At 43.0% G+C, this 19,059-nt stretch overlaps 1 protein-coding gene across 1 annotated transcript in view; it reads right to left on the minus strand.

Moving 5' to 3' along the window:
- Window positions 1-19,059, minus strand: part of LOC120023365 (MAM domain-containing glycosylphosphatidylinositol anchor protein 1-like) — a 246,431-nt gene that overhangs the window by 29,669 nt on the left and 197,703 nt on the right. Inside the window, exons 13-15 of the mRNA XM_038967372.1 lie at window positions 18,673-18,696; window positions 10,926-11,078; window positions 9,811-9,972 (exon numbers count right to left, since the gene is read on the minus strand). Coding sequence (XP_038823300.1) covers window positions 9,811-9,972; window positions 10,926-11,078; window positions 18,673-18,696 — 339 coding nt within the window. The remainder of the gene's footprint in view (window positions 1-9,810; window positions 9,973-10,925; window positions 11,079-18,672; window positions 18,697-19,059) is intronic.

The raw sequence follows: 19,059 nt of genomic DNA on the forward strand, positions 1-19,059 counted from the left end.
TTACAGAGAGCAACGTGAAATACCTAAATACTCATCATAAAACATTTATGAAAAATACATGGTGTACAGCAAATGAAAGATAAACATCTTGTGAATCCAGCCAATATTTCAAATTTTTTAAGTGTTTTACAGCGAAAACACAATATAGCATTATATTAGCTTCAAATCAAATCATCAAATCAAATTTTATTTGTCACATACACATGGTTAGCAGATGTTAACCTTTTCTCAATAGGGGGTGCTGTTTTCACTTTGTAAAAAATTCGTTCCCAAATTAAACTGCCTCGTACTCAATTCTTGCTCGTACAATATGCATATTATTATTACTATTGGATAGAAAACACTCTAGTTTCTAAAACCGTTTGAATTATATCTGTGAGTAAAACAGAACTCAAGTTGGAGCAATCTTCCTGTCAGCAAGTGAGAAATCTGAAATCAGGCAATCTGTTCTAGGGTCAGTTTATTAATTTGCATGTATTCTATTGGTCGACATGCACTGCATACGCCTTCCCCTGGATGTCAGCAAGCAATGAGAATTGGAATGGAGTTGCTAGGCAGATCTGAGGCCATATAAAGGGTCTTGGTACGTGGGGTACACTCTTTTCAACATTCGCCATGACGCAAGACAGACCTCAGGATGGCGTTCTGGAAAGCTCTCGTTATAGGCCTTAGATATATCCGGCTCTGATTTTATTCGATATAGGTGTTAAAAACGTCATAATGTAGTTATTTTAAACCGAGTTATATCATTTTATATCAGTATATTGCGATTTTCGGAATTTTCTTAGTGCTGCGTTATAGTGAATGGCTAATGTTTACTGCTAATTCCAAAGTTGAAGGCGACAATCTACAACCGAGCAACGATTCTTCTGGACAAAGGACAACTTGCCCAAGATTCTGATGGAAGCTCATCAAAAAGTAAGAACTATTTATGATGTTAATTCGTTGTTCTGTTGAAAAATGTCAAACTATTATTCCGCCATTAATTTCGGTGCGGTCTCGCTTTAGCGCACGCTGTATGTCGTAGTAACGTTAATTTTAAAAATCTAACACAGCGGTTGCATTAAGAACTAATGTATCTTTCATTTGCTGTCCAACCTGTATTTTTTAGTCAAGTTTATGATTAGTTATCGATTAGATTAGGTGCCTCTCCCAAGATTTCTCCCGACATTTTGTTTGCAGCTTGGCTACTATTCTCATTGTATAACCACGATTTGTGCCGCTAAATATGCACATTTTCGAACAAACTCTATATGTATTGTGTAATATGATGTTATAGGACTGTCATCTGAAGAAGTTTGAGAAGGTTAGTGAAAAAATTAATATATTTTGCTGGTTTATTCGTTATCGCTATTGTTGGCTTGAATCAATGCTGTTGTGTGGTTGGCTATTGTAGTAAGCTAATATAATGCTATATTGTGTTTTCGCTGTAAAACACACTAACCCTTTTTTACTGATGAGGGTGCTCCCGGATCCGGGATTGTGTGCAAGTAGAAGTTAATGCGAGTGTAGCGAAATGCTTGTGCTTCTAGTTCCGACAATGCAGTAATAACCAACAAGTAATCTAACCTAACAATTCCACAACTACTACCTTATACACACAAGTGTAAAGGGATAAAGTATATGTACATAAAGATATATGAATGAGTGATGGTACAGAACGGCATAGGCAAGATGCAGTAGATGGTATAGTGTACAGTCTATACATATGAGATGAGTAATGTAGGGTATGTAAACATAAAGTGGCATAGTTTAACCTGTTTGGGCTGAAGGGGCAGTATTGAGTAGCCAGATAAAAGGTGCCCATTTCAAACAGCCTCGTACTCAATTCTTGCTCGTACAATATGCATATTATTATTACTATTGGATAGAAAACACTCTCTAGTTTCTAAAACCATTTGAATTATATCTGTGAGTCAAACAGAACTCATTTGGCACAAACTTCCTGACCAGGAAGTGGAAAGTCTGAAATCGGGGCTCTGTTCTACTTCCTGCCTATAAATGGGCATGATACGTAAGAGTATACGTGCACTTCATAGACCTTCCCCTGGATGTCAAGAGGCGGTGAGAGAAGAAATGTAGTGTTTATCTTGGTCTGAAGTGGAATACAAGCTCTTTGTATGACGTGTCCGCCCATTTCCTGTTTTCTGGAGAGCGCGAAGGGGGACTTGGATTTGCCTTCTGTTTAGCTGCCGTTATAGGCGACTAATATCTCCGGCTTTGATTTTATTTGATACATGTGACCATATCATCGTAAAGTATGTTTTTTCAATATAGTTTCATCAGATTATTGAAAATTTTTCGGGAGTTTTGCCGTGTTCCGTTCTCTTCCGTTTGTTGACATGGAGAGCTTCGAGCCACTTAGCTAGTGTGCTTGCTAAATCGAGAGGGAAAATGGACGTTCTAAATCCAAACAACGATTGTTCTTGACAAAGGACACCTTGTCCAACATTCTGATGAAAGATCAGCAAAAGTAAGAAACATTTTATGATGCTATTTCATATATCTGTCGTACATGTGAACTAGTCGCCGACGCCCAACGTTTGGGTACTCTAGCTATACCGAAGCTGCATATCGTAATGAAGTAATTTTTTAGAATTCTAACACTGCGATTTCATTAAGAACTAATGGATCTATCATTTCCTATACAACATGTATTTTTTAGTTATGTTTATGAATAGCTATTTGGTCAGAATATGTGTGTCAGAAAAAGTGTCAGAAAAATATCGTTGCTGTTTAGACGTTGTGGAAAAAGTAGCTAAGTTAGCACAATGTGTAACCACTGATTTCAGCTCTAAATATGCACATTTTCGAACAAAACATAAGTGTATGTATAACCTGATGTTATAGGACTGTCATCTGATGAAGAATATCAAGGTTAGTCAAAAAATATATATATTTTACTGGTTTGTTACGATCGCTAACTTTTACTGCTGGGAAATGGCTTGTCTTTCTGGCTATTGTGGTAAGCTAATATAACGCTATATTGTGTTTTCGCTGTAAAACACTTAATAAATCGGAAATATTGGCTGGAATCACAAGATGCCTGTCTTTCATTTGCTGTACACTATGTATTTTTCAGAAATGTTTTATGATGAGTAATTAGGTATTTGACGTTGGTGTCTGTAATTATTATGGCTGCTTTCGGTGCAATTTCTGATTGTAGCTGCAATGTAAACTATGATTTATACCTGAAATATGCACATTTTTCGAACAAAACATAGATTTATTGTATAACATGTTATAAGACTGTCATCTGATGAAGTTGTTTGTTGGTTAGTTTGGTTGGTTCTTGGTTAGTTAGGTTGGCTTTGTGCATGCTACCTGTGCTGTGAAAAATGTCTGTCCTTTTTTTGTATTTGGTGGTGAGCTAACATAAATATACGTGCTGTTTTCGCTGTAAAACATTTTAAAAATCGGACATGTTGGCTGGATTCACAAGATGTGTACCTTTCATTTGCTGTATTGGACTTGTTAATGTGTGAAAGTTAAATATTTAAAAAATATATATTTTGAATTTCGCGCCCTGCACTTGAGCTGGCTGTTGTCATAAGTGTACCGACGTCGGGCTTGCAGCCAGAAGAAGGTAAAGTGGCTAGTGATACATGTATTACATAAAGATGGCAAGATGCAGTGGATGATATACAGTACAGTATATACATATACATATGAGATGAGTAATGTAGGGTATGTAAACATTATATTAAGTGGCATTGTTTAAAGTGGCTAGTGATACATTTTTACATAATTTCCATCAATTCCCATTATTAAAGTGGCTGGAGTTGAGTCAGTATGTTGGCAGCGGCCACTAAATGTTAGTGGTGGCTGTTTAACAGTCTGATGGCCTTGAGATAGAAGCTGTTTTTCAGTCTCTCGGTCCCTGCTTTGATGCACCTGTACTGACCTCGCCTTCTGGATGATAGCGGGGTGAACAGGCAGTGGCTCGGGTGGTTGTTGTCCTTGATGATCTTTATGGCCTTCCTGTGACATCGGGTGGTGTAGGTGTCCTGGAGGGCAGGTAGTTTGCCCCCGGTGATGCGTTGTGCAGACCTCACTACCCTCTGGAGAGCCTTACGGTTGTGGGCGGAGCAGTTGCCGTACCAGGCGGTGATACAGCCCGACAGGATGCTCTCGATTGTGCATCTGTAGAAGTTTGTGAGTGCTTTTGGTGACAAGCCGAATTTCTTCAGCCTCCTGAGGTTGAAGAGGCGCTGCTGCGCCTTCTTCACAACGCTGTCTGTGTGGGTGGACCAATTCAGTTTGTCCGTGATGTGTACACCGAGGAACTTAAAACTTTCCACCTTCTCCACTACTGCCCCGTCGATGTGGATAGCTTACCACAATAGCCAACCACACAAACGCATTTATCAGCAGCAAAAGGTAGCGATCGCAAAAACCAGCAAAAGATATTAAATTATTCACTAACCTTGACAAACTTCATCAGATGACAGTCCTATAACATCATGTTACACAATACATATATGTTTTGTTCGAAAATGTGCATTTTTAGAGCTACAAATCCTGGTTTTACAATGAATACGTAGCCAAACTGCACAAAATTTTATATATATTATATATTTTGATATATTTTGGACAGTCACCTAATCTAATCAAAGAACTCATCATAAACTTTACAAAAAAATACATGTTGTACAGCAAATGAAAGATACACTAGTTCTTATTAATGCAACCGCTGTGTTAGATTTTTAAAAATAACTTTAGTACGACATACAGCTTACGTTATAGTGAGACAGCGCCCGCCAAAACGCTGGATAATAGGACTAAACATTTTCCACAGAAATACGAAATAACATCATAAATGGTTCCTACTTTTGCTGAGCTTCCATCATAGAAACTTGAGAGTGTTTTCTATCCAATAGTAATAATAATATGCATATTGTACGAGCTAGAATAGAGTACGAGGCAGTTTAATTTGGGCACGATTTTTTACAAAGTGAAAATAGCGCCCCCCTATTGAGAAAAGTTAATCACCGCTTCTAAAATAGAGGGAGAGATGGAGGGGATGGAGAGAGAAGTGTGGAGAAAGAAAGAGGGAGGAGGAGGGACAAACAGGACTAGGAATTGGAGAGAAAGATGAAGGAAAGAAAACCATGAGAGGGAGAGAGAAAGCGATGGAGAGAAAGAGAGCCGAGTTGCTATAGTGACACTACCGCTGACACTCCCTCACCCCCCTCCTTCCTCCCCAGGAGCTGAATCGTTGCAATCCTCCAGCAGTTGTCAACACTATTAAGAGTCACTCAATTTGTTATCTAGCACTTCAGTTCCTGAGAAATGGGTTTTCTACAGATGAAATGCAGAATTGTTGTTATTATCATTAGCCATGTTGCATGCGGCTCGACACAGGCCTCGTGGGATTTCATATTCCTGCTGCCTGAAGGACACAGAGGATATGAATAGAACAGAGTAGCGATGATGAATATATATGGCCATCTCTTATGCTGAAATACTGCATATCATGTGATATCGTGACAAAGATTGAATAGGAGTGGGAGATTGGCAGAGTGTGTGTGGCACAGCACCAGCGTTTGTAACCTCTCTTGCCATGTGAATGGGGTGTCTGGCCACACAAGACTGTTGTCCATTGGCAGCTTGCCTTTAGGGGCCTGTTCTCACTTGTTATAATAATGTGTATCTTTACATTTTTGTCATTTAGCAGACACTCTTATCCAGAGCGACTTACAGTAGTGAGTGCATACCGTTTCATACTTTTTCAAACTGGTCCCCCATTGGAATCAAACCCGCAACCCTGGCGTTGCAAGCACCATGCTCTACTGACTGAGCCACACAGGACGTTTCTTCCTGTTCCCTTTGAACTTATTAACAAGGCCAGTAAAGAAGAAGTGTCAAGTTTCTCAGACGTTTTCAGACTTAGTAGTCTTACCAAGCGCTAAGTAATCAGCTGTAATCAGCAATCAAGGCCAGTATTCAATCCGAACTGCCGAAGATCCTCCATCTCAGCAGTGTTTACTTTGAATGCAGCAAAGGTGGGACCAAGTCACTATTATTCGAGTCACAAGGTTTGAGTCTCAAGGCGAGTCACAAGTTTTCAATTCAAGTCTCATGTCAAGTAATACAAATTATCTATACATGCAACGACTTTTTCAACTACAAATCTTGTCTATTACCTATTACCAGACAGCCCTTTTCATTTATTTTATTTTAACACATTTTGATTAGCAAATGTAATTGTAAAATAGGGACCTTGTATCAGTTGTAAGGGCATGCAATCAGCAGAATGCAAGAGTGTAGATTTATTTACAGGTCTTGGTGATCCAATGGTGAAAGCGTCGTATCACACAAAATATACAAGTAGATTTAACAAATATACTCAAGAAATAGCCCAAAAGAAATAGCTTGTCCTTTCTGAACGAAAACAGGTCGAGGGCAAAACTGTACAGGCTCCCCTTGAGAAACCAAACCGAGTCTGTCTAACAGGAGATCAAACAGGTAGGCCTACAATAACATAAGCACTTGGCCCCCAGGACCATACAATTACCCAATTTGCAATTACAACTGATAAACTGGTTCTACAATGTAAAAAGCCATTTCCACATCCATTGTTACATTGGTACATTCATCTTAAACCACCGTCTGTAGTACTGCTGTGTCTGCCTCATCTTCTGGGTTCTGCCGACTATTAGTGACTGTTTCTCACACCGGGTCCTGACAATATTCGGTTGCCTTTCAGGCTTTTATGTTACGGAATGCGATTTTCTTAAATATGTTTAATGTTGTGTATTATGTGTTTTATTATAATGTGTTTTAGTTGTACTGTTTATGTAGGGCTGTTGTGTTTTATTTATGTATTAGGTTTTATTTGTAAACGTATACAGGGCTCTCTGGTAAAATAGTTTTATCTCAATGTGACTCCCAGTTTAAATAAAGGTGAATAATAATTCTAAGAGTGTAGGGGAATTCCCTCTAAAATAAGGGCCGGGATTAATGGACTACTGTCTCTCCACTTCCATTTTGACCAGCTGATCTTCCTTGTCTTCTAGGGTCATGGCAGTCTGACTTAAAGAGTCAGCCCTTATTAAAAAAGCATTACTCTAGCCTTGAGAAGTGAGTCGATAATGCCTCGGAACGGAGGGAGGATATTTCAGGAGTGTGTCTGGTCTGCCACTGGTCTGCCACATTCAGAAGAGACATAGAGGTAGTGCGGAAGGGAGAGAGATAGCAGGGAGGGAGAATGAGAGAATAAGGAAAGGGAGAAAATGTGTTGAGTGGTCTGGGTGAGGGTTCAGGGGCAGTCAGTGGGCAACGACTAATTAAACAATTTGAGAATGGAGAGAGGGATAAAGAGAGAGAGAGATTCAATGCCAATTCAAGGTTTGCAGGACTGAGGAACTGGAAGAGAGGTGTGCATCCCTTAACAGAATTAAGAGGTTGTGATCGATTTGGGATCTAGGCATCGGTCTTCCTCCTACACTTCCCTATACAACAGATACAACCACTCTTCTACAATATGATAGATTAGAATCACTTCATTTTCCGCAGAGGGAACACCTCTAACTACACCACTTAGAGTACCTGTAGAGTGACGGGGGGGACAATGGTTCCAAGGGGAACAAACACACACACACACACACATATATGCCCATTCACAAACAGCCTTGTTTTAACACACTCAGATCCTCCACACCCATAAATCAGCAGGGCCAGGTTGTTGACATGGACAAAGTGTGCCACAAGATCTATGCACTCGATAAACCCGTCCGATAGCACGCGCTATGACGAACCACCTCCCCAGTGACTGATTGCGTCATGCCCCCTCTCGTAAATCACCCAGCGACAACCCCTCTGCCCCCTTCTCTTACCACCACTACCTGCTTTTGAGGAGTACACACACATGCATGCAGGGACACATCTGACAGGGTGTATTTGACATCTGTCTATGTCCTTATTGTCCCATCTATCTATGTCCTTATGTGCTAATTGTCGTCTCCTGTCCAGTCCAAGTAAGACAATGATAAAGTAAGCATGCCCACTTTGTCCTGGCTAGGGAGACTGTCTCACGGCAGCAGCAAGGGCTATGCCAGTCTGCCCTGTGTGTGTGTGCATGTGTGTGCACGTAAATGTGAACATTGTCTGTGTGTATGTGTGTGTTTGTGCTGCGTGCGTATGGAGTATGTCTGGCTGTCTGCATGCGTGTGCGTGCGCGTCCATGCGTGTATGTATGTGTGTGTGCACGTCGATGTACACTCAGGGGTTAAATTGGGCCTGGTCCCCACGGGCACGAGACCCTGCACTTAAAAAAAGGTTTGGACCCTTTTTCTCAATTTTCGCCCAAAATTACATACATGTATCCAAATCTAACTGCCGGTAGGTCAGGACCTGAAGCAAGGATATGCATATTCTTGACACCATTTGAAAGGAAACACTTTGAAGTTTGTGGAAATGTGAAATTAATGTAGGAGAATATAACACATTAATTAGATCTGGTAAAAGATAATATTTAAAAAAATATGCATTTAAAAACAATTTGGTACCATTTTGTTTGAAATGCAAGAGAAAGTCCGTAATGTATTATTCCAGCTCAGGTGCAGTTTAGATGTTGGCCACTAGATGGCAGCAGTGTATGTGCAAAGTTTTAGACCGATCCAATGAACCATTGCAAAAAGGGTGTATCAAGACTGCCCAAATGTACTTCATTGGTTTATTAATTTGTTTTCAAGTTCATAATTGTGCACTCTCCTCAAACAATAGCATGGTGTTATTTCACTGTAATAGCTACTGTAAATTGGACAGTGCCATTAGATTAACAAGAATTTAACCTTTCTGCCCATATCAGATATGTCTATGTCCTGGGAAATGTTCTTGTTACTTACAAACTCATGCTAATCACATTAGCCTATGTTAGAGACCATGCTTTTACAATGGAAAGTATAAGGGCATACTAGAAATTAGCTCCCTGGATGCAATTCCTATGGCTTCCACAGGGTGTCAGCAGTCTGTTCAAGGTTTCAGGCTTGTAATTTCAAAAACGAAGAAGAAATATCAGTTTTAGTACAGGGACACAGTCTTGGAAATTCGTGTTTGCGCGCGCCATGAAGACAGAACGCACCTGCTAAAATCGGTTTCCTATTGAACATACTTCTTTCCGTAAGAAATATTATAGTTTCATTACATTTTAGGGTATCTGAGGAGTAAAGAGAAACATAATTTGACTTGTTGAAATAAAGTTTAGGGGTAGGTTTTCGGATTCCTTTCTCTGCCTGTTGAACGAGTGGATTACTCAAATCGATGGCGCCAACTAAACTGACTTTTTGGGATATAAAGAAGGATTTTATTTAACAAAATGACACTACATGTTATAGCTGGGACCCTTTGGATTACAAATCAACTGAAGATTTTTTTTAATTAAGTGAATATTTAATCGCTATTTGTGAATTTATGAAACCTGTGCCGGTGTAAAAATATTTTGATGTGGGGCGCCGTCCTCAAACAATCGCATGGCATGCTTTTGATGTAATAGCTACTGTAAATCAGACAGTGCAGTTAGATTAACAAGAATTTAAGCTTTCAACCGATATAAGACACTTACATGTACCTAAATGTTTAATATCCATAATTTGTATGATTATTTATTGAATTGCGCACCCTCCAGTTTCACCGGAAGTTGTCCCGCTAGCGGGACACTTAGCCCTAATAGGTTTTAAGGCCCTGCAAAACAAGTGTCCTGTCCAGGGGGTGTACTTGTACATCAAGCTGCCTCACACTACAGAAACATTCTAGCTTAGACAAGGTTACTTACTTTTACTTCTGAACCGGTGTTGCTTATGTACTCACCGGTCTGCTTGCCCTTCATGTGGTAGAAGAAAGAGATGCAGTAAGGGAGACAACCAGAACCCTTGGGGCCCCTGGTAGCGGTGACGTTGTAGAGGGGGGACAAGAGACGGGCAGTGTCCCCCGGTACCCGGGGACGAGAGGCCTCAATGTACATGTAGCAACCTAGACGGGTGGTAGAGGGGAGACAGAGGGTTGGTTAGAGACAGTGGATTTGGTCCCCTTTTATATGTGGGTTTATCTGTAAATCCTTGTGAATTCTGCGTGACACAAATAGGTATGACAGTTGTAAGTGCTATGAAATAATGTGCACCTACGTTAGTATATTCTCATTGGCCCTGTGTCCAAAGTTTAAAAAATATGTTGATTTTACATCCTTTTTGGATCATTTCTGCTCAAAAGACCTGGGCCCATATTACCAAAGTGCCTAATAGAAGAGTGCTGATCTAGGATCAGTATTGCCTTTTAAGCCATAACGAATAAAAGGGGGGACCTGATCCTAGATCAGAAATGCTGCAGCTCCACACTCGAAAATGAGGTTGCTTATCCATTCTGAAGATTCCCCACAACAAAATCCCCTCCGAAGCTTCACATTAAGGTTGAACACTAACAGTTTTGTAGCTTGAATGAGGCTTAAAGACGTGTGTCAGTTCCTCAAGGGCCTATGCAAATCCCAATGTTGGAGTAACTAACACTTTATTACTATATAAAGAGGTCATTGCATTTTGGATGACTGTCACGGAGCTCTATGTAATCAGCAATGCTAATATGATATTAGCACGTGTAATATGTATAAACATTCAAGGACATTTTGTATTTGCAGTGTACAAACTTTATATGATGAACAGGAATAACATTAGGCCATGCCTCACATCTTCTGATATGCTACTGCTACAATATATTATTAAAAGTTTTCCCCCTTCCATCACAAAAAGTTTCCTGTTTGAACATTTACACAGGCAGCCCGGTATATGCGTATTTTGAGAAAAGATATGCATCATGTCACAGGAGTTCCTCGAAGAAAATGTTAAGAGGAGTTTCTCGAGAAACCTTTGTGGCAATTTTTAGAACCTCAAAAGGTTATTCCAGGCTCCTTTACATCTAAGAGTGTAGCCTACCTTCTTTGGTGCCACTCCTGTCCATCTCTGGGCCGGTGTTGGATGAACGCTTGGGGTTCTGGGTCAGGTGGTTCTGTCTTGTCCAATCAAAATTGTCGCCCCGGTCCTGGGAGAAACCGCAGATGTGCTTGTCCTCAAAGCCACAGACATGGTCTGTCAGAAAAAGAAATGTGAAGAAAGAAGGCGTTATAAAAATAGTGATTCAGAGATAATGAGCAATGACATTGAGAGACGAAGAAGAGAGAAAAAGAGGGAAGAGTGAGGGATCACAGAGAGAAGAAGAGAGACAAACGAGGAAGGAGTGAGGGATCACAGAGAGAGGAAGATGACACATTATCAAGACACAGAACTGAGAGAGAGGGAGAGTATGAAAGAAAAAATGAAAGAGAGATATAGTAGGGAAAGCCAGGGCGGGAGAGAAAAAGAACTTAGGAGAGACAGTTTGAAGTTTAAAAATGACCAGTTAATCACATGGGAATCAGCTCTTAGCATTTCAGCAATAATTCGCTGTCTGTTTCAACTCAATCACACAAACTAATGAAAAACAATCCTCCAACTATCCACACAGTTGCTACCAACAACAATCATCACATCAATTTCAACCCATCACATGAATCCACTGTGTTGTGGAAAACTACTGTCATGACTGTCCTGTGAGGATCACAATGGGTCAGATCAGCTTGGCAACGGCTGACAGTAACCAGACCCTCTCCCACCCGCAAAGGGGGGAGGAGGGAACTGCCGGGTTGAAAGCTCCCATTTGGTTGTAAATTAAGCAGGAGAGGACTCTCTCTTTAACTTTAGTATCAACCAAAGGAATGTCTGTTCCCACCCAAAACTCTAACATCCAAAAAGTGAATAATGTAATAATATTTCTAACATAACAATATGAATGTAATATTGTTTTTCATTTTGTGATGTCATTAAAAACTGTATGGATGAAATACTGTAACTTGAAAGTGTCACGATCGTCTATGGGTGAGAGAGAGGACCAAGGCGCAGCGTGTGCAAAATACATTCTCTTTTATTTAGAGAAGGGAAAACACGAAACGAACACTGAATACAAACTAAACAAAACAACAAACGACCGTGAAGCTAAATGACGTAAGTGCATAGACAAGCAACAAACGTTCAACATAGACAATTACCCACAAAACCCCAATGCCTATGACTGCCTTAAATATGGCTCTCAATCAGAGACAATGAACCACAGCTGCCTCTAATTGAGAACCAATCTAGGCATCCATAGACATACAAACACCTAGACAAGACACTGACCCCTTTACCATACAAAACCCCTAGACAATACAAAAACACATACATTCCCCATGTCACACCCTGACCTAACTAAAAAAAAATAAAGAAAACAAAGAATACTAAGGCCAGGGCGTGACAGTACCCCCCCCCAAAGGTGCGGACTCCGGCCGCACAACCTGACATTGAAGGGGAGGGTCCGGGGTGGGCCTTATTATGGCGGCGGCTCGGGTGCGGGACGTGGCCCCCACTCCACCATTGTCAATACCCGCTTTGGTGGCGCCTCTGGAGCGGCGACCCTTGTAGCAAGTCCCGGACTGAAGACCATCCCAAAGGGCGCCACCGGACGGATGGGTAGCTCCGGACTGAGGGGTAGCTCCGGACTGAGGGGTAGCTCCGGACTGAGGGACGGCAGCTCCGGACTGAGGGACGGCAGCTCCGGACTGAGGGACGGCAGCTCCGGACTGAGGGACGGCAGCTCCGGACTGAGGGACGGCAGCTCGGGACTGAGGGACGGCAGCTCCGGACTGAGGGACTGCAGCTCCGGACTGAGGGACTGCAGCTCATGGCTGGCTGACGGATCTGGCTGCTCATGGCTGGCTGACGGATCTGGCTGCTCATGGCTGGCTGACGGATCTGGCTGCTCATGGCTGGCTGACGGATCTGGCTGCTCATGGCTGGCTGACGGATCTGGCTGCTCATGGCTGGCTGACGGATCTGGCTGCTCATGGCTGGCTGACGGATCTGGCTGCTCATGGCTGGCTGACGGATCTGGCTGCTCATGGCTGGCTGACGGATCTGGCTGCTCATGGCTGGCTGTCGGATCTGGCTGCTCATGGCTGGCTGACGGATCTGGCTGCTCATGGCTGGCTGACGGATCTGGCTGCTCATGGCTGGCTGACGGATCTGGCTGCTCATGGCTGGCTGACGGATCTGGCTGCTCATGGCTGGCTGACGGATCTGGCTGCTCATGGCTGGCTGACGGATCTGGCTGCTCATGGCTGGCTGACGGATCTGGCTGCTCATGTCTGGCTGGCGACTTTGGCTGCTCATGTCTGGCTGGCGACTTTGGCTGCTCATGTCTGGCTGGCGACTTTGGCTGCTCATGGCTGGCTGGCGACTTTGGCTGCTCATGGCTGGCTGGCGACTTTGGCTGCTCATGGCTGGCTGGCGACTTTGGCTGCTCATGGCTGGCTGGCGACTTTGGCTGCTCATGGCTGGCTGGCGACTTTGGCTGCTCATGGCTGGCTGGCGACTTCGGCTGCTCATGGCTGGCTGGCGACTTTGGCTGCTCATGGCTGGCTGGCGACTCTGGCAGAACCTGGCTGACTGGCGGCTCTGGCAGATCCTGGCTGACTGGCGGCTCTGGCAGATCCTGGCTGACTGGCGGCTCTGGCAGATCCTGGCTGGTTGGCGGCTCTGGAAGATCCTGGCTGGTTGGCGGCTCTGGCAGATCCTGGCTGACTGGCGGCTCTAGCGGCTCCTGACTGACGAACGGCTCTGACGGCTCGGGACAGACGGGCGGCTCTAATGGTTCGGGGCAGACGGATGGCTCAGATGGCGCTGGGCAGACGGATGGCTCAGATGGCGCTGGGCAGACGGATGGCTCAGATGGCGCTGGGCAGACGGATGGCTCAGATGGTGCTGGGCAGATGGATGGCTCAGATGGGGCTGGGCAGACGGGCAGTTCAGGCGCCGCTGGGCAGACGGCAGACTCTGGCCGACTGAGGCGCACTGTAGGCCTGGTGCGTGGTGCCGGAACTGGTGGTACCGGGCTGGGGACACGCATCTCAGGGCTAGTGCGGGGAGCAGGAACAGGACGCACAGGAAGCGTGGTGCGTGGTGTAGGCACTGGTGGTAATGGGCTGGAGACACGCACCATAGGGCTAGTGCGTGGAGGAGGCACAGGGCTCTGGAGACGCACAGGAAGCCTGGTGCGTGGTGTAGGCACTGATGGTACTGGGTTGGGGCGGGGAGGTGGCGCCGGAAATACCGGACCGTGCAGGAGTACTGGCTCCCTTGAGCACTGAGCCTGCCCAACCTTACCTGGTTGTATGCTCCCCGTTGCCCGACCAGTGCGGGGAGGTGGAATAACCCGCACCGGGCTATGTAGGCGAACCGGGGACACCATGCGTAAGGCTGGTGCCATGTAAGCCGGCCCGAGGAGACGCACTGGTGGCCAGATGCGTTGGGCCGGCTTCATGACATCCGGCTCAATCCTCAATCTAGCCCTGCCAGTGCGGGGAGGTGGAATAACCCGCACCGGGCTATGAACACGTACAGGAGACACCATGCGCTCTACTGCGTAACACGGTGTCTGCCCGTACTCTCGCTCTCCACGGTAAGTACAGGGAGTATGCGCAGGTCTCCTACCTGACTTCGCCACACTCCCTTTTAGGCCCCCCCTAAGACATTTTTGGGTTGTACTCGCGGGCTTCCAGCCTTGCTTCCGTGCTGCCTCCTCATATCGCCTCCTCTCGGCTTTAGCTGCCTCCAGCTCTTCACGAGGGAGGCGATATTCTCCCGGTTGTGCCCAAGGTCCCTTTCCATCCAATATCTCCTCCCATGTCCATGAATCCTTTATGCGCTGCTCCCGTTGCTGCTTTACACGCCGCTTGGTCCGATTCTGGTGGGTAATTCTGTCACGATCGTCTATGGGTGAGAGAGAGGACCAAGGCGCAGCGTGTGCAAAATACATTCTCTTTTATTTAGAGAAGGGAAAACACGAAACGAACACTGAATACAAACTAAACAAAACAACAAACGACCGTGAAGCTAAATGACGTAAGTGCATAGACAAGCAACAAACGTTCAACATAGACAATTACCCACAAAACCCCAATGCCTATGACTGCCTTAAATATGGCTCTCAATCAGAGACAATGAACCACAGCTGCCTCTAATTGAGAACCAATCTAGGCAGCCATAGACATACAAGCACCTAGACAAGACACTGACCCCTTTACCATACAAAACCCCTAGACAATACAAAAACACATACATTCCCCATGTCACACCCTGACCTAACTAAAAAAAAATAAAGAAAACAAAGAATACTAAGGCCAGGGCGTGACAGAAAGGTACAGTTGAAGTCGGAAGTTTACATACACTTAGGTTGGAATCATTAACTTGTTTTTCAACCAATCCACAAATGTCTTGTTAACAAACTATAGTTTTGGCAAGTCGATTAGGACATCTACTTTGTGCATGACACAAGTAATTTTTCCAACAATTGTTTTTCAAACACTTATAATTCACGGAATCACAATTCCAGTTGGTCAGAAGTTTACATACACTAAGTTGACTGTGCCTTCTCTAGGATAGGGGGCAGCATTTTCACGTTTGGATGAAAAGCATACCCAAATTCAACTGCCAGCTACTCATCCCCAGAAGATAAGATATGCATATTATTAGTAGATTTGGATAGAAAACACTCTGAAGTTTCTAAAACTGTGTGAATCATGTCTGTGAGTATAACTGAACTAATTTAGCAGGCGAAACCCAGAGGACAAACCATTCAGATATTTTTTTGAGGTCACTCTCTTTTCAATGAGATTTCATTGGGAATCCAGATTTCTAATTGACCTTCTTGCAGTTCCTACCACTTCCACTGGATGTCAACAGTCTTTAGAAATTGGTTGAGGTTTTCTCCTTTGTGTAATGAAGAAGTACGGCCATCCAGAACGAGGGTAACATGAAGTGTACTGTTAGATAGAGGCGCAAGACCAGAAAGCTAGCTACAGTTTGTTTTAATCCTGTATTGAACACAGATCATCCCGTCTTCAATTTGATCGATTATTTACATAAAAAAATACCTAAAGTTGTATTACAAAAGTAGTTTGAAATGTTTTGGCAAAGTTTACAGGTAACTTTTGAGATATTTTGTAGTCACGTTGCACAAGTTGGAACCAGTGTTTTTCTGGATCAAACGCGCCAAATAAATTGACATTTTGGATATATATCGACGGAATTAATCGAACAAAAGGACCATTTGTGATGTTTATGGGACATATAGGAGTGCCAACAACAGAAGCTCTTCAAAGGTAAGGCATGAATTATATTTTAATTTCTGCATTTCGTGTCGCGCCTGCAGGGTTGAAATATGCTTCTCTCTCTTTGTTTACTATGGTGCTATCCACAGATAATAGCATCGTTTGCTTTCGCCGAAAAGCCTATTTGAAATCTGACATGTTGGCTGGATTCACAACAAGTGTAGCTTTAATTTGGTGTATTGCATGTGTGATTTCATGAAAGTTGTATTTTTATAGTAATTTATTTGTATTTGGCGCTCTGCATTTTTACTGGCTTTTAGCCAAGTGGGACGTTAGCGTCCCACATATCCCAGAGAAGTTAAACAGCTTGGAAAATTCCAGAAAATGATGTCATGGCTTTAGAAGCTTCTGATAGGCTAATTGACATCATTTGAGTCAATTGGAGGTGTACCTGTGGATGTATTTCAAGGCCTACCTTCAAACTCAGTGCCTCTTTGCTTGACATCATGGGAAAATCAAAAGAAATCAGCCAAGACATCAGAAAAAAATTGTAGACCTCCACAACTCTGGTTCATCCTTGAGAGCAATATCTAAACGCATGAAGGTACCACGTTAATCTTTACAAACAATAGTACGCAAGTGTAAACACCATGGGACCATGCAGCCGTCATACCGCTCAGGAAGGAGAGGCGTTCTGTCTCCTAAAGATGAACGTACTTTGGTGCGAAAAGTGCAAATCAATCCCAAAATAACAGCAAATGACCTTGTGAAGATGCTGGAGGAAACAGGTACAAAAGTATCTATATCCACAGTAAAATGAGTCCTATATCGACATAACCTGAAAGGCCGCTCAGCAAGGAAGAAGCCACTGCTCCAAAGACAGACTATGGTTTGCAGCTGCACATGGGGACAAAGATCATACTTTTTGGAGAAATGTCCTCTGGTCTGATGAAACAAAAATATAACTGTTTTTCCATAATGACCATCATTATGTTTGGAAGAAAAAGGGGGAGGCTTGCAAGCTGAAGAACACCATCCCAACCATGAAGCACGGGGGTTGCAGCATCATGTTGTGGGGGTGCTTTGCTGCAGGAGGGACTGGTGCACTTCACAAAATAGATGGCATCATGAGGAAAGGAAAATTGTGTGGATATATTGAAGCAAGATCTCAAAACATCAGTCAGGAAGTTAATGCTTGGTCGCAAATGGGTCTTCAAAACGGACAATGACCTCAAGCATACTTCCAAAGTTGTGGCAAAATGTCTTAAGGACAACAAAGTCAAGGTATTGGAGTGGCCATCACAGAGCCCTGACCTCCATCCCATAGAAAATGTGTGGGCAGAACTGAAAAAGTGTGTGTGAGCAAGGAGGCCTACAAACCTGACTCAGTTACACCAGCTTTGTCAGGAGGAATGGGCCAAAATTCACACAAATTATTGTGGGAAGCTTGTGGAAGGCTACCCAAAACGTTTGACCCAGGTTAAACAAATTAAAGACACTCAATTACTAGCATTGCATGTAAACTTCTGACCCACTGGAAATGTGATGAAAGAAATAAAAGCTGAAATAAATCATTCTCTCTACTATTATTCTCTCATCACCCCAGTGGAACCATCGGCACGGCTGGCTTATCTTCAAATGAGCAGCTTCAGGAGCGAATGGAAGAGTGAACTCTGTGAACTCTTCGGGACTACACGATGGACAAAGACAACCACACGTAAATAAAGTCATGATTTCTTATTCCAAACGGGCCGCGGTTCGTGTGCAAAGTATGTGATTAATGGGAGAATAGTTATAGAATGTATAGACGAAAAGTGTCTTTCTCTCTCTCTTTCTTTCTCTCTCATTGGGTAAAATGCCATATTGTGTCAGTCCGCTAGGGACCTTTGTTTCATGTATTAAGTGTGTACGTTATCCTGTTATTAGTTAGCTAGTAAATAAATAATTAAACCAATTTGTGTAGTACTGAATCATGAGTAAGGCTGGGGTTTTTGCAGATGCATGAGGTAACGTCTGTTCAGAATGATGATATGATAAGAGGTAATGATTAATAGGATGACTGTTTATCGATGTAATATATATATATACCTTACAGAATTTGGAAGATGGTAACTCTTTAAACAGCCTCTTCTGTGGTGTCCCAAATTCCTAATGAGTTAATTGTTACATGATTAATTTAATCGGGTAACAATTAAACATAGTTAGTGGATTAAATAAATAACAGTCATCAGATTAATGAAAGTAAAGTCAAGACACTACAGTACACACACACACACACACACACAACAACCAACCCACTCACTCAGACAAACACAAATTATGCCCGCCACACAAAGTCAGCCCTAGTGCACTAATGGGGAATTTGGGTTCCATTTGGGATGAAGCCTGTATCTCCCTGTTCACCTTTCACGATGGTGTTATAATAGAAACAATCTATTACAATTTACGTCCCACTGGGCGAAGTACATGCACTTCCTAATTTTGTTTTAGGGCACTCTTACCTGAAGGTCTTGGGTATTTGTAGGCTGTAAAAGAGGAAATACACATTGATTACCACAATACACTTTCATAAAACGTTGTTGTAGCCGGGGTTGAGGAGTTACGGATTACATGTAATCTGTTACATATAAGGCATTACAAAAAAATGGTAACTCTAATCCATTAAATTACCAGCAAAAATATTGTAATCAGATTACAGATACTTTTGAAAAACTAGATGATTACCTAGATTACTTTTAATATCAGAAAGGATGTTTACGGGAAAAAATATTTGACACTTCTCTGTTTTCTCAATGACATTCAAATCAGCATTGAAAAAAGGCGCAAGTTTATGTTTGTTCCACCTGAGAGAGTCTGACCACAAGTCAGAGACCACTATGATGACACAC

The sequence above is a fragment of the Salvelinus namaycush genome, chromosome 28 (assembly GCF_016432855.1).
Source record: "Salvelinus namaycush isolate Seneca chromosome 28, SaNama_1.0, whole genome shotgun sequence".
NCBI classification, from domain to species: Eukaryota; Metazoa; Chordata; class Actinopteri; order Salmoniformes; family Salmonidae; genus Salvelinus; species Salvelinus namaycush.